We start from the raw sequence: 16401 nt of genomic DNA on the forward strand, positions 1-16401 counted from the left end.
TAAATGCATAAACAGGTTAAGTGTCCAACTCTTGAATTCAGCTCAGGTCGTGATCTCATGGTTCACGAGATCAAGCCCCACATCAGACATCAAGGAGCCTGCTTGGGATTCTCTCTCCCTCTCTTTTTTCTGCCCCTCACCCCCCTCGTGCTCCCTCCCCATCCCTCAAAATAAATAATTTTTGTTTTTTAATGTGTAAGCAGGTATGTTGAGACCAAAAAGTCTGAGATCAACTGCTAAAGGATAAACCTCCAAGACAATCCCAAAAGGATAAAGTAAACAAGAGCTGACTAAAACGCTCTAGTGCAACCTCGAGGATCCCTTCTCCTAAGCTCGACCCTGTGAATAAAAACAGGCATGCAGAGTCACAAAGTCATGCAGTCATAAAGTTCCTGTCCTGATCTGGAAGCTTGGAGGTTACTGGAGGAGCCGAAAGCCCTAACATGCTTCACAGTTCATTTGCTCAGCACATATGCGTGGGCAGCCACTATTGATGACAGGTTTCTTGAGTGGCAGCCATATGCCACTGAACTAGGTGCTTTGAATTACCTCTGTCATTCAATAGTCATAGCACCTTATGGACCTTATTAAACCCATTTTACATATTAGCAAAGAGAGGCTGAGATCTGTAACATGCCCAAAGTCTGTTTTAAGTAACAGAACTGGGATCTGAATAGAAGTCTTTATAGCTTCTGTTCATCCCACTAAGCCATACTGCTTCTCCAATTTCAGACAGTAAGTCAACCCAAAAACCCTGAATTCTACACAGCTTAACAAGACAGAGACATCTAATTCCTAAGATGAGAACTGTGAAAACCCTATTTTAGAATTAGTGGCTCTCCAGCTAGGGGTAGGCGAGGATGTGGTTGACTTAGTTATTTCTTTTTAGAGTTTTATTTTAAATGTTTTTTATTTATTTTTGAGAGAGAGAACATGAGGGGAAGGGCCAGAGAAGGAGAGGGGGACAGAGGATCCGAAGCAGGCTTTGCACGGACAGCAGCAAGCCGGATGTGGGGCTTGAACTCAAGAATCATGAGATCATGACCTGAGCCGAAGTTGGACACTCAACTGACTGAGCCATCCAGGTGCCCCCCAAAATTTTAAGGAATCTCTACACCCATCGTGGGACAAACTCAAACCCTGAGATCAAGTCAACAGCTCCACTGACCAAGCCAACCAGGTGCACTTAGTTATTTCTGAAGACCAAAGACTATATGTTTATGAATGTTCATTTATTTTTGAGAGAGAGAAAAAGAAAGCGTGTGAGCAGGGAAGGGGCAGAGAGAGAGGGAGACAGAGGATCTGAAGCGGGTTCTGAGCTGATAGCAGAGAGCCAGATGCAGGGCTGTAAGTCACAAACCATGAAATCATGACCTGAGCCAAAGTCGGATGCTTAACGGAGCCACCCAGGTGCCTCAGCCAAATATTTTACTTAATATTTGTGCATGTTTATATTGTAATTATGTGTTCAAACAGTAAATCAACCTTATAGTATAGAGCTATTTACATTTGGATGATCTTTCTCAAGAAGACTTCTTCATAGATCAGACTTCTTTTTTTTTAATGTTAATTTTTGAGAGAGAGAGAGAGGCAGAGCTTGAGCGGGGGAAGGGCAGAAAGAGAGGAGACACAGAATCCAAAGCAGGCTCCAGGCTCGGAGGTGTCAGCATAGAGCCCAACGCAGGGCTCAAACTCACGAGTCGTGGGATCATGACCTGAGCTGAAGTCGGATGCCTAAACGACTGAACCATCCAGGTGCCCCACAGACTTTTAATAAGCACCCAATCATATATGCACAAAATATTTCTGGAAAAATACAAAAGAAACTGGAAACAGTGACTGCTTCTGGAGAGAACTGAGTAACCGAGAACCAAGGTGACAAGGAAACTTAACTTTTTCACTGCATGCCTTGTGTTATCATCTAATGTTACACCATATGTAAGAATTACTTCTTAAAAAAAAAAAAACTAATATAGCAGAACAATGAAAAAAGACACACGCTGTCAGATGGGAACTGCTCAGTCTGTAGTATCGACAGAGGATGGTAGAGTCTCGGTGAGTAGAATTGTCTGGTTCCCAGAATTTTCAATTCCTTGCCTGCCCAACTCACACTAAGAGCTCTGTAGCTGAACATGCCAGAATGCAGTATGAAAACAGACATTCGGAAGCAGTTATCTGAAGTTTGAAAGTTTGGAGGCTTCCATTGGGGCACCTGGGGGGACCAATCAGTTAAGCATCCACTTCAGCTCAGGTCATCTCACGGTTCGGGAGTTCAAACCCCACATCAGGCTCTGTGTAGACAGTTCAGAGCCTAGAGCCTGCTCATATCCTGTGTCTCCCTTTCTCTCTGCCCCTTCCCAGCTTGTACTTTTGCCTCTCTTTCTCTCAAAAATAAATACAACATTTAACAAAAAAAGTTTGGAGGCTTCCCAAAATAGCACAGGGGACTCACTCAAGTGAATGGACATCTGCATAATGAGGTCGGTAGGAAACTGCTTAATTCAAAGTCATTCCAGGAAACACGCTAAAATCCTTGGGCCTGAACCTTGATAGGCAGGCCCACCCATGTGGCATTCTCCAGTCCCCATTTCCTGCAGCAGCCAAAACACATTACTGCCCGTACATCTCCCCTCCATTCAAGAACCAGCATTTGGAGCACCTGGCTGGCTCAGTTGGTAGAGCATGTGACTGTCAACCTCAGGATTGTTAAGTTTGAGCCCCACGTTGGTTATAGAAATTACTTAAAAATAAGATCTTAAAAACAAAAAACAAAAAAACCCAAACCAACCGGCATTTATCTGAGCTCCCCTGAGAAAACGTTTTCCCTCAGCTCCTGCAAACAAACCTACTGCCCATCTCCTTTAAAAGAAAAGCTAAAGTTTGCTGAGCTCTCTGCTCTACACGTGGTATCTTGGGTGTTAAGTCTGACAACTCAGTGAAGTGGTAACTCCTTTTATTTCCATCTTGTAAATGACAACACTGAGGCCCCAGAGGTTGAGCAATTTGCCCAAGGGCACACAACTGGGAACTGACAGCGCCGGGATTAGAACTCACATGTGATGCTGAGCTCCTGCTCTTCACCATGCACTATTACTCACATGGCTCAATACAAGCATTCTGGCATGATCTGGTTGCCCGTGGGGGGCTGGTGGCGGTGGGAATGACAGCTCTCAAAGCTCTGGTCCGTCATTTGTAGTGAACGGGTTGCTGACAACAAGCCAAGACCGACTCCTAGGAAACATCATCATTTAAGTTTATTGATGAGAATTAAGGCTGGAGCCTAGGGCCCAGACCAGGTATCAGAATATGTCGTCCGTGCTATAATCTAGTATGGAATCTTACTTTTATGCAACTTCTGGGTACTAAATCATGTGTTGTTTGAGAATAAAGACAAAACTCAAATTCGGAAAAAACTACAGATCTCACTAGACTACTAATGGTAACATAGCTGCCATGTATGAGGCACCTACTCTATTTTATGTGCTGTGTGTATATATATACTTTACACGTATCCTAATCCACAATCCCCAGAGTTAACTGGTTGTAAATATCACACAAGAGCCACCTCAGAAATACACATGCACATAAGACCTGAAGAGGTCTCTCTCCATTCTTACTGCATCACGGAACCTCCCAGCAAAGGGGTAGAAACTATTAGTAAGCATCCAAGTGACTCCTAAGGGCAGAAGAATCTGGTGGACCACTACTTTAGTTTTCATGTCTGATAAAGCATTTTCACAAAGAGAAACATTTTTAGCTTCTCACCTATACGGGGAAACAAGTTCATACAAATGGCTGCCTGCCCAAAAACCAGAGCAGGATTTGAATACAAATCTCTCTGGCTTCAGAGCCAAGACAAGTATCATTCTGCCTACTCTTAAATCAATGCCTGAGTCAGAGAATGCATACTGAATTTTGTGGTTTGTGCTTCCGCTTCCAGGGACTTGTTTGGTAAAAAAATCATTACCTCTTTCGGTGCAAAGCAAATCTTAGATTGGAAATACAGTAAAACAACAATAACAACAAACAATATTAGCATTCGTACACTCACAGCTTTCAGGGTCCTCGGAAAGAGACTATTTGATCCTGCCATTTTCCATGAGGCGGGAAGGCAGTGCAAGTATTAACTATGATGCTTTACTACTGGGAAAACGGAAGCACAGAGCTAAGTAACTTGCTCAAAAGCTTACGGACTGTCCCGTGGAGAAATGGTGACAATGCTTTTCCCACCAGGCAGCACTACTGCTATAAATGTATAGGTTCTTCTCCCTCGTACACTGATGTCTAGTCTCTTGTCAGACTCCGGGAAAGGGAGTGAAAAATGACAGGGTGAAAAAATGACCACCAGGGATGGATGGCTTGAAGTGGGATGTGAGTGGTCTCTGACGCAGTGAGGTCTGGGTTCAAATACTAACTCCATCTCTTATGTTCTCTGGGATCTGGACAATTAATCTGAGCTCATTTTTCATCATTCAAAATGGGAAATAATGGACTCAATCAACATTTACTAAGAAACTCAATGTGTCCAGCCATGTGTCACTAGAGGCATTTTATCATTTTATGCATTTTTACCATGCATTTTAATCAATAATTTTTCACAGAAGCAAGGGAGGATTTTAGAGATGGATCTGGTGCTAAATCTTGAAGGGTAACTAGAAGTTATGTAAGCAGAAAGAGTTAGGGGTGCCCAGAAAGAGAAAGAGAAGTCATTTTAGGGGTGCCTGGGTGGCTGTTGGTTAAGCACCCAGCTCTTGAATTCAGCTCAGGTCATGATCTCACTGTTTGTGAGTTTGAGTCTGTGTTGGGCTCTGTGCTGAAACCACAGCGCCTGCCTGGGATTCTCTCTCTCCTTTCTCTGCCCCTCCCTTGCTCTCACTCTCTCTCAAAATAAATAAACGAAATGAAACGAAACGAAACGAAACGAAAAGAAAAGAAAAGAAAAGAAAAGAAGTCATTTTAGGTCCCAGCTATTTTCTATGATAGATGCCTAACCAGCTCTTCTTCTTCTTCTTTTTTTAATATTTACTTATTTTTGAGAGAGAAAGCCTGAGCAGGGGAGGGGCAGAGAAAGAGGGGGACAGAGGATCCAAGCAAGCTCTGCGCTGACAGCAGAGAGCCTAATTCGAGACTTGAACTCACAAACCATGAGATCCTGACCTGAGCCAAAGTTGGACACTTAACCCACTGAGCCACCCAGGTGCCCCCAAGCATCTCTTCTTGCTCTAGCACACTTCTTGTAAAACTTACAAGGTGTCAGAATTACAAAGAAATGCAAAAAACTCAATAGCTAAGGACTTTAAGGGAAGAATGAGAATGCAAAAACTAACAACAGATTCAACTAGGCCAGGAAGTAGCCTAACCATATCAGAGATAATGAATCAGTGGCAAAACTCCCAGAGCTGTTTCAAAAGTAAGCAAGGCCTTTCACTGCTTCCCCAAGATAAGGAGCCCAAGACCCAATCCAGTTTATGGCTCTTCAGCAGGCCCATAACCCCTTTCCCAGGTCCAACAGTTACCTCTGCTTCATTAGAATGTTAAAATCTTCACCCACGGTAGAAACAAACTTCATTAACACAACAGACAATGCTAAACCAGCGGGTTTCCTTAAGACAAGTGTATGACCTTATATCCACCTCTACCTATAATAATGACTGAAACTCCCCTTTCTGAATATCCATCCTAACCCTAAATGAAAGAAACCCATTCACCCCTACTCAGGGGGTCACAGATTTCAAAGTGATTTCCTTATTTGCTGCAAATAAGTTTCTGTTGTACAACAATTCCACCTTGGGACGCCTGGGTGGCTCAATCGATTGAGCGTCCGGACTCTTGATTTTGGCTCAGGTCATGATCCCAGGGCTGTGGGATTGAGCCCCGCATTGGGCTCTGCACTGAGCATGGAGCCTGCTTAAAATTTTCAATTTCTCTCTAAAAAAAAAAAAACAAACAAACAAAAACAAAAACCAAAAAACAACAAAAAACAAAACCACAACTCCACCTGGTATAGTCTCTATCTGCAACTCACCAAGGAGTGAACTCATATTAGTTTGGTTGCAGTTAGACCTGGAGTGTAAAACGCAAGATGCCAGTGGGGGCCAGGCAAATTGGGTACATGGGCAGAGCAGACTGGATAGAGCAGCCAGCCCCGGGCTCCACACAAACGACGCTATGCAGGATCAGGGCCCCATGCAACCAGATGAAGCAAGATCCAGATTTCTCTGTGGAATCTCTCAAGTTTTAAGTGTTAGAACTTGACTTCTAAGAAATCATGAGAACAATAGAAGGACAAACATAATCTGTGAGCCACATCTTGCCTACAGGCTGTCGTCAGTTTCCTGAGTTAGCCCCAGGAGAGAGGAAGGACACTTCAGTCACTTGGAAATACACTTACAAAGTCAAGACCTTGGGAAGGGCAGCTTGGTCAGGGAGCTGCATGCCATTTGGCTTGGTTGGAGCACGAGGGACAGGAAGCTGGCCAAAGGGCAATCCATCGAGACCTGAGACATAAGCGTGCAAAGCAGCACCAGCCACTGAGTGAGCTCAGTCCTGTATGTGCCAGTTCACATAATGACCATCACTGAGTGGGACACACCCCTGAATTAGGGACGAGAGCCCTGAATTAGGGACGAGAGCTCCAGGCAGGAGCACAGCCATCCTACCACTGCTATTTTGCTGCTCTGTACGTGATAAACACATGAAAGAATGGCATCGAGGAACTCATAGTAAGATGGATTTTATCTACAAAACAATGCAAATTCCCTCTGCAATTAGGAGACATTTTCAACTATTATTCATAAAATTATTAATCAAAACAGCAAAAGAAGATTTACAAAGCTACATTATCAACAACAAAACAGGAAGGAAACGTTTGACAGACATCTTGAAAAGTTTCAAAGGAATACACACCAGGCTAAAAATCTACAGTTAAACCGTGGTTGCACAACAGGTTATATTCACTCCTGCATTTTCTCAATAAGTTCTTCCTTATATTTGCCTTTCTCTTTTCCAACTTGTCGAGATTTGGCTTTGCGTTCAAGAATTTTTTTCCGGTCTTTGTCCAGTTTTAGCCTGGTGATAACTACCTGTTAGGAGTGAGAAAATAAATCTTTATTTATTTTTTTTTAAGTGGAAAGGATTTATAACCATGTAACTATTCTGTACAGCAGAACTTTTCCCAACAATAGCAGTTTGGTTCCTTCCGCTGCCCAACTCCTGAGGATCTATGAGACCAGTTAGTTTAGTGATATCAACTATCATTTGGGCTGGGACAAACAAATTATACTACCAACATGTTTCTGGTTTATTTATCATCCCTTGCCCAGCAAAACGCATTGCTTAAAAAACATCGCTTGAAAAGCGCATTGCTTAAAAAAGCATTCCCACCAGCTAGTAGGCAATAGAGATCGTAAGGATAAGTAAGACCCCAACCATCCTGCTCTCATCTGAAACTCTGGAGGAGAAAGACCCTACAATACAGTGCATGGAATGGAGTGCAAATGAGGAACAGCATATTCCGCCAGGTGGGTGTGAGGGCCACAGGAAGAGATGTTCTCTCTCCTCCCTCTGGATGTTATCTAGTAGGAGAGGGATGCCTGGAACCCTCCTGCAACCTGCTGGAAGGCAGAGCCTTCACCGAGGATGATAAAACAAGTAAGAAAACAATAAGGATCCTTGATGACTAAGCCAGTGAATCAATCAAGCCTGCCCCACCTCCCTCTAGAAGTCCTTGCCTGGGCCACCTGAGTAGACACTACCAACACACTGAGAACTGACAACAGCACTAAGCTACACTACCCAGCCGCTACCGCCACTCAGTCCCGCCATACCTTGCTGGGGTGAATGCCCACATGAACAGTTGTACCATTAGCCTTCTCACGCTGCACTCGCTCGATGTAGATGACATACTTTTTTCTGTACACCTGGACTACCTTGCCTATTTGCTGACCTTTGTAGTGTCCTCGAACCACCTAAGAGAAAATACAGAGGAGAATTTTCCCCCATTCTCATGCATGAACATCACCGTGAGGAAATTAATTATCAGGAACACACAGACTAACATACAATTTTTTGTACAAAGCAGATTAACCCTGGCAGTCGAGAGTTAGCTTTTTTGGGGGTATAAATCTGCTCTGTGTTGTTCCAAGTCAGGTGAAAATTCACTTCAATTTTTTTCTTATCTGAAAACAAAAAATTCCTTGAACTAGAATGGCTATCACAGAACTAGTCCGGAGAGTAAAAAGGTAAATCACTATACACCCACAACTAACACAATCTTATATATCAATTATATCTCAGTTAAATAAAAATAAGCAGAGTTTAAGAAAAAAGATAATCACTCTCAAGATTTAAATGGAGAAGAATGGTTAAAGAAAGCATCCTGAGATTCTTATGTGACCATTTAAAATCCCATGTTCTTTTTTTTTTTTTTTTAATGTTTTATTTACTTTTGAGAGAGAGAGGGAGAGAATGTGTGCGCGTGAGCAAGGTCAGGGGAGTGGGGAGGCAGAGAGAGAGGGAGACAGAGGATCCAAAGCAGGCTCTATGCTGACAGCACAAAGCTGTATGTGGGCTTGAACTCACCAACTGTGAAAGATCATGACCTGAGCCAAAATCGGACACTTAACTGACTAAGCCACCCAGGTGCCCCTAAAATCCATGTTTTCAAAGAATAATTTATCACCGAGCAAAATGCTCAAGATAGGACTTTTAGGAAAAAAAAAGAAAACAAAGCTTTATATGAAATATAGTCTGAATCTTGTATGTTTCATATATATGGCATATAACACAATGGGATAGAAACATATCCAAATGTTAATAATTGTTGCCATTAGGCCAACATAGGATTACAGATGATCTTTTCTTTTTTCTTTTCTATTCTATTTGAGAGAGAGAGAGAGAGAAAGAGAGAAAGAGAGAAAAAGAATGAATCCTAAGCAGACTCCATGCTCAGAAGGGCTTGATCTCACGACCCTGGGATCGTGACCTGAGATGAAATCAAAAGTTTGACACTCAACTGACTGAGCCAGGAGTGAATATAACCTGTTGTGCAACACGGTTTAACTGACCCAGACACCCTAATTACACATGGCTTTTTAAAATATGTATATTCTTCCAGGGGCGCCTGGGTGGCTCAGTAAATTAAGTGTCTGACTCTTAATTTCGGTTAGGGTCATGATCTCACTGTTCATGGGATTGGGCTCCACATCAGGCTCTGCTCTGATGGTATGGAGCCTGACATCTATACCTGGCTCTATACCTGCCCTCTATACCTGATGGTATGGATTCTCTCTCCCTCTCTCTCTGCCCCTCCCCTGCTTGTCTGCCCTTGAGTTGTCTCTCTCAAGATAAACACTTAAAAAAAGAAAAAATGTATTTTCTTTCAAATTTCAAGATTTCTATAATTAACACAAATATTTTATAGTCACAAAAAACAAAAATGTTAAAATCTCTTGGGCTGTTTTCATGTACTAAAAATCTACTATTCACACTCCAATGCTATTCAAAACTAACTAGATTATGGTTTCCTTGAAGGCACAAGCCTATTCAATAGGAGCCATGATATAGCTGATGTTGATAATAAACAGAGAGGAAATACCACGTATTAAAAAACTAGAGAATCTCAACACTCCTGAAATGTCATTTAGATTGTTCAACTTACTTACCAAGGTGATTTTCAGGTTGACGATCATGCCTCACTGGAACTCCACCATACTCTCTATGACCAGAGACTTTTACATGGAAGTCTATGAAATAGCCTCTCTTAACCATCATCAAGATTCAAGAAAAGATGTTAATAAAACAAGTCCAAAGGAACACCCGGTTAAACAGAACTGGACAAACACTAGATGAGGAGAGGGACAAGGTAAGACTAAACTAACTGGCCTGCAAAGGGAAAAGAGAAGAGGCAAGGATGGTTGTGCCTCTGGGTACAACTGGATGGATGTACAGAGTCTGGCTGGGCAACTGGATGGATGGATATGCCTTTCCCAGAGCGGGAAGAAATACGTGGTAGGAGAAAAAAGTTTAGTTGGGAACATGTTGAATTTGAGGCATCTCGTGACATTCTAGTAGAGAATTCTATACATAGCTGGAAGACCAACTGGGTCAGCAACAAAGACCTGGGAGTCATCCAGAGATGGCAATTCAGAAACCTGATTTGGTTCAGGGAGCTGGTCTTATGAGGGCAGAATGCAGAAATCCAAGGAAAAGCCAACATTTTGGAAGAGCTCATAAGGGAGACTGAAGTGGCCAGAGAATGGGCAACCAGGGGACTGTGGGGTTATAGTAGCCAAGAAGACACTGTCAAATGCCATGGAATGGTCAACTGCAGGAACGATAAAGGAAAAGATGTGACAATAAGCTGGTCACTGGTGATCATGGCTAGAGTGCTTTCAGTGGAGCAGAGAGACTGAAGGCATTTACAGTAAGACAATGAGTTCCCCATAGAGAAGGTGAAGGTGAAAAACAGTCCCAAGGAACCTGGCTGTGAAGAGGACGACAGAGAATATCTACTAGAGGGAGATGTGAAGGTAAGTGATAATTTTTTTTATTTTTAAAGAGAGGAAAACACGAATGTGTTTAAATGCTTATGAAAAGGAACAAGTATGGAGGAAAAGTTAAAGGAAACTGTACAGAAAGGGGATAATGGAGAGAAGAATCTAAGAGAATGGAAGGCCACTGAATATAGTGGATCAGCTCTAGATAGAAAGAGGAACATTTCTGTCAATACAATAGGAAAGCACAAAGACGCAGGGGTGGAACTGGAGGTAAATTAGAGGGTTTGGAACAGGAGTTCTGAAAGGTCCTGGGTGATAGTTGTAATTTTCTCTGTGAAGCAGGACAGGTAGTCCTGAGCAAAGAAAGTATGTGAAATTTGGAAGATCCCAAAAGAGAAGAGGCAGTTTTAACAAACCCACTTGCGACTATTTTTTTTTTTTTTCAACGTTTATTTATTTTTTTTGGAACAGAGAGAGACAGAGCATGAACGGGGGAGGGGCAGAGAGAGAGGGAGACACAGAATCGGAAACAGGCTCCAGGCTCTGAGCCATCAGCCCAGAGCCTGACGCGGGGCTCGAACTCCCGGACCGCGAGATCGTGACCTGGCTGAGGTCGGACGCTTAACCGACTGCGCCACCCAGGCGCCCCTCACTTGCGACTATTTTACTCTTCTGGTGGAGTCAGACCTGGATTCCTGGCCTAGACGTGACTTTCTTCATTTATTGAACCAGAGTTTCAGGTTCTATCTACAAGGGAAACAATTCACACCTCACAGACACTGAAAAAATGGCCACATCTTCTCCTCTGCCCTCCTTTTCTTTCTTTCACGTCTTAATTCCATCCGCTCAATAATTTTTTTCATTCATCCAACAAATAGCGGCTGTGCCCCTGTGGGTGCCAGGCTCTGCACTGAGGTCAGGCAACAAAAAAGAGAAGCTCTCTGGCCTCATCTTCATGTAATAGGTAGCAAGCAGTTAACTAATAAACATGCAAATACATGATCACTAACTGCAACAGGGCACATGGGAAGTGACTGGGATCATAATTGTGGTGACAGCTATATGGCTTTGTGTGTGCCCAAACTCACCTGTGCATTTTACTGTCTGTAAATTATGCCTCAGTTTTATTTATTTTTCTTTCATTTGTTGAACCACTGAGTAATTCACCAACATGGCACAGAAGTACAACAATAAGTGCTAAGGGGGATGCTGGAATGACTGAAGTAACAGGCACAAAAATTAGGACTACAGAAAGTTTCAGGCTTCAGAAGGGGGTCGGGGGTCGGGGGGAGAGATCTCACGTGTTTTGAGAGAAGTAATCATTTGGCGCCCAAATGGGATGGGGGAGCTCTGAGACATACATTGTGAAGGGGTGACCATAAGAAGATCTGAAAAACTGCCCTGTTGGCCAGACATGTCAGTTAGTTGTCTGGGAAAGTAACCAAAAGGTTTTCATCATTTGGTAGCAACTGGAGGCTACTACAGATTTCTAAAGAGAGTGATGTGGAAAAAGTTGAGAAGCTAGAGGCAGGGGACTCTTGAAATAATCTGGACACAGAATCCTGGGAGCTACAAAGGAGTGTAGAGACGACACCCTGCTTTAAAAAAGTGGTAAATACTGGGCACAGCGTGAGGTTGAAGGAGATGGGTTAGAGTACGTTTAAACGTGCAAGCCTTGGAGGAAGCGTGAGAAGGCGGCAGCTGTCAGGCACAAGTGGAAATTGGGTCAAGCTGAAGTGCTCTTGTGGAGATAATGAGTTCCGAAAAACCAGCCCAAAAGACGAGAGGACCGTCAAGAAGGAGCAGGAATATAAACCAAACTGAATGTGCAGATTTGGACACGCATGTGTCAAAATGAATGCCACAACTTCAGGGGGGTTCGGGGGAGCGCACCGCAGAGAAAGAAGAACTGGGCAAGGGTGAATGTTCACAGGCGAAAGGTGAGGCAGCTTCACAGGTGAGAGAGAACTGGCAAAACCCTCATAAGGAGAACACAGCTGTGACCTTAACACGGAAGCCAGAAAGGACAGTATTCTGATGAGCGTCTCCTTGGCTACTAGTCATGGCTCCTCTGAGCTTAACCTGAACTTGCCTAGAATCCTCAAGAGTTATCAAAGGCAGAAAAGATGTGTTCCTCCCATGAGTCCGGCTTTGAATCAGTGCCTTCAGAGAGAGAGAATAGGTTTCAAAATTCTGACCTTGAGAGTCAGGGTCAGAGATTGCCCTCTCCAACCGTGCTGGGATGTGGCAGGCAGTTCACATCTATCTCAAGAGGCAGCTAGGGCTTCCATCATTTCGTTTCAGTTCCATGAGCAGAGTGGTGGAGCAAAAGGTCCAGCCTGGCCGAGGTCGAAAGGATTTCCCACTGTGATGTCATGACTCGGCACGCCTGTTCTGGAACCACACCTGGATCCTGGGCTCAGGGATGAGCGCAGACAGGCACTGGCACAGGTGGCTGTCGAGGAACAGAGTCCGGAGGAAGATGAACTCCAGCTACTCCAGGCTGAAGGACGCGTGCTCGTGGCTCTGTGACGCCAACGGGGCAGCCACGCCTTTGGGGGGGTGCAGATGGGCCCGGTATGCCTCAGTTTAAAAAGAAATAAAATCAAATTGAGTTCACTGTTATGAAAGAAATGTAAATAGAGGATGCTACGATAGAATACTGATTAAAGTATCTGGGAAGGCTTTTCCGAGGAACTGACGTTTAAGGTAACAGTGAAAAATGAGGGGTTAGTCAGGTAAAGGGGAGAAGGAAGAGCACTTCAGGCAGAGGGACCATTCTGGGCAAAGACCCCGAGGGAGGAAAGATCAAGGTGCATTTAAGGACCTGAAAAGGTCCGTATGTCTGAACCACAGAACAGGTGGGCATTAGAGAATAAGGTGACGTTGGAGAAGTAGACCACGACTGGGTAACACAAGGCCTTGTCAATGATTTTAGGTTTATAGTAAGCAATCAAGCAACACTGATAGGGTTTAAGTAGAATCTGATTTGCAAAAAATACCCTCTGTGAAGAACGCCTGATCAGGATTAAGAGTAGAAGCTGGAGAAGTCTTGAACTGAAATGGAAATGGAAAGAAGTGATCAGATTCAAGACACATTTTAGAGACAGAATCAATAAGATTAAGTGACAGAGTAGAAATGGGTCAGGGAGAGAGAGATATTAGAATTTAGAGGTTTATGGGGTAGGCAAGTGAAAAAGCACTGCTTACTGATGTGTGAAAGATGGGAGGAGAATCCGATTATAGAGGCAGTAGCAGTTTTTTGATCCAGAGCACTCCCAGATTAGAAGCTTGAGACGACATGAGGTTTTTAAAGCGTTTATTTTTGAGAGGGAGAGCGCAAGCGTGCGAGGGGGAGGGGGAGAAACAGATGGGGAGAGGATCCGAAGTGGGCCCTGCACTGACAGCAGAGAGCCCGATGTAGGGCTCGAACTCATGAACTGTGAGGTCATGACCTGAGCTGAAGTTGGACACTTAACCGATTGAGCCACCCAGGTGCCCCTGGGACGACTATGAGATTAAAAAAATAAATAAAAAGATGTGAGGCGTCTGGGTGGCTCAGTCGGTTAAGCGGCTGACTTCGGCTCAGGTCATGATCTCGCGGTCCGTGAGTTCGAGCCCCGCGTCGGGCTCTGTGCTGACAGCTCGGAGCCTGGAGCCTGTTTCGGATTCTGTGTCTCCCTCTCTCTGACCCTCCCCTGTTCATGCTCTGTCTCTCCCTGTCTCAAAAATAAATAAAACGTTTAAAAAATTCTTTTAAAAATTAAAAAAAATTTAAAAGAAAGATGTTCAGTGGATAGTCATATCTACAGGTCTATGCTCAGAAAAGTGGTTTGGGCTGGGATATAAAAGAGGGAATTGTTAGCATAGGACAGACATTTAAAGCTCTCAGAGCAGGTATTATCACCCAGGCAGACAATGTAGGTAAGATGAGATGTTAGACCAGGTGCAGGCCCTGACTAACTCCAGCATTTAGAGATCAGAGGAGAAACAGCCAGCAAAAGAGTCTGAGAAGGCAGAAGTAAACTGAGCCCAAATGGTCACAGGAGCCAAAAAGACAGACTATTTCTAGAAGTGAGGCAGTGCTACCTATGCCAAATGCTGCTGAAAAAGTCAAGGATGATGAGACCAAGATGTGTCCACTGGATTTTGTCATAAACATGTTACTGATCTCAGCCAAAACCAGTTTCTATAAAGTAGTAAGAAAGAGATCAGATTGGAGAGGGTCTAGAATGGCGCCTGCTCCGTACATATTCAATCCACTCCCTGTCTATTTCAGTCATCCCCCACGCTCCCTTTCTTACCACACATCCTAAGCTCTAGGAAGAACAGAAGACTTATACTCTCTCACATGGGTCATTCTCTTTCATAATTTCATGCTTCTGACTTGCTGCTTCTCTATTCTCTCTGCCAAATCCAGTGCCACCAAATGCCCAGCCTCCACTAAATCCAATGTTACTGAAACATGAATTACTCTCATCGTAGCACTTTCCCCTGGAGATGCTGGTTCAAAGAGCCACCACAAGCAGTGCCTGGCAAACTTGGAGCCAACGGACTAAACCGAAAAGCAAAGTTTTGGTTGGCTGGTATACTATTTTCCTGAACAATCATGATTACTGAAGAATTGTATCTGAATGCTCTCAGTTAATCTGGGTAGGCACACCCTGGGGGCTGTGGACACATCTGCAAGGTTACTTGCCAGGGGCCTGGAGGCATGGGAGTCTACGACTCCCCCACGTCCAAGCACACATGGTATTCTCAGGCAAAGCCGGCACCAGAGTGACACGCTTCTGGATAACCAGAGCTCGAGGGAGACGAACCTGGACCTCGTCGTCCTTGCGGATGGGCATGGAGCGGACGTTGTACTTCTGCCGCAGCTCCTTGGAGAGCGGGGAAGACATGATCTTCCTGCGCACGTGCGAGGGAGCATTGAAGTGGCGTTTGCGGTTTTTGCTGCGGTCCGAGGTCACGAAGGGGTTGAACTTCATGCTGGCCGTCTGCAAAAAGAGGCGCGGGAAGGAGTGATGGGTGCTCAGTCGGGTACCATGGCCCGCTCTCCATCCAGGACACTCCTCCCATCCCTGCGCAAGTGCTCTACGGGAGGAGATGGCCTCAGAAGGTGATGGAGGGAGGAGAATGGGGCAAATGAGGGGTCTGGCTGTGACACAGTAAGGCATGCGTGGGGAGCGCGTGCCTGAGCAGAGGAGTCGTGGGAACAGAGCGGCAGTGGGGCCTCGAGGCTCACTGTCAGAGGAAGGTTTGGACGGCTGGAGAAGAATGCATGCTTGGAGGTCACGCAGAGATCTCTGGGGAGACGGGCGGCCCCGCGGCACGTTGGGGAAGAATCCAATGGGGCGGAGCGCTTCTCACTCGGACAAAACACCTGCCTCTCTCTACTCACCTTGCACCAGTCAGGCTCAGACGGCGCGCGCGCAAGGCCGGAAGTGAGGGCTTCCTTGCCGCGCAAGCGTAGAGAGGAAGCGGAGTCCCTTTCCGGTCAGAAAGAGACCGAATGGCGCCCCCTGCGACTTGGGGTGGGATCGCAGTGCCTCATTCTAAGGGAGCCACCCCAGGGCCATGCCGCTTTCGGGGGTCAAGCCAGAAGCCACGAAGAGTTGGCACCGCGGGGGAGAAGGGGCATATTTCTGTAGGGCCTGCAACAGAGGCCTATTGGTGTGTTAAAAATAGGTACACCAATAGTCTGTTTCTCATCCCAAACTTTCTTTGCCTGTGTTACCCTCCGCCGAGAGGCATATTGAGCATTCCTGATGATCCAGATGCAATCGGCTGACTTGCTTCTTTAGAAACACTGAGAAGCTTGTTCAAAATGAAAAAAAAAAAAAAAATTAATTAAAAAACAATTTTTTTTTAACGTCTATTCATCTTTGAGAGACAGAGGGAGACA

The 16401-nt window shown here is 44.7% G+C and overlaps 1 protein-coding gene across 4 annotated transcripts; it reads right to left on the bottom strand.

The window, feature by feature from the left end:
• Positions 1 to 2779: 2779 nt before the first annotated feature.
• On the bottom strand, positions 2780 to 15933 carry RPL26L1 (ribosomal protein L26 like 1). 4 transcript variants are annotated; one of them, XM_047091094.1, is made up of 4 exons: positions 15317 to 15833; positions 7827 to 7967; positions 6907 to 7082; positions 2780 to 3231 (listed from the first exon to the last, which is right to left on the bottom strand). In XM_047091094.1, the coding sequence occupies exons 1-3, from the start codon at positions 15671 to 15673 to the stop codon at positions 6954 to 6956; spliced, it is 627 nt and encodes a 208-aa protein (XP_046947050.1). In that variant the 5' UTR covers positions 15674 to 15833; the 3' UTR covers positions 2780 to 3231; positions 6907 to 6953. The 4 variants fall into 4 exon arrangements, 3 of the variants coding, with proteins under 3 accessions (XP_046947050.1, XP_046947063.1, XP_046947041.1); XM_047091107.1 differs by lacking the exon at positions 2780 to 3231 and adding an exon at positions 15898 to 15933 and having other exon boundaries at positions 6718 to 7082; positions 15317 to 15493; XM_047091085.1 differs by lacking the exon at positions 2780 to 3231 and having other exon boundaries at positions 6718 to 7082.
• Between the last annotated feature and the right edge of the window lie 468 nt (positions 15934 to 16401).

The sequence above is a fragment of the Lynx rufus genome, unplaced genomic scaffold, assembly GCF_022079265.1.
Source record: "Lynx rufus isolate CCGP_SWC_20201006 ecotype Redwood Valley unplaced genomic scaffold, mLynRuf1.p SCAF_1, whole genome shotgun sequence".
Taxonomy (NCBI): Eukaryota; Metazoa; Chordata; class Mammalia; order Carnivora; family Felidae; genus Lynx; species Lynx rufus.

Coding starts and splice junctions, on each gene's coding strand:
- RPL26L1 (XM_047091094.1), bottom strand. CDS start 15,673: ATGCCTTACTGTGTCACAGCCAGACCCCTCATTTGCCCCATTCTCCTC. Junction 7,968..15,316: donor GCAAGGACGACGAGGTCCAG/GTTCGTCTCCCT, acceptor ATTTTCTCTTAG/GTGGTTCGAGGACACTACAA. Junction 7,083..7,826: donor TGGGCATTCACCCCAGCAAG/GTATGGCGGGAC, acceptor CACTCCTAACAG/GTAGTTATCACCAGGCTAAA.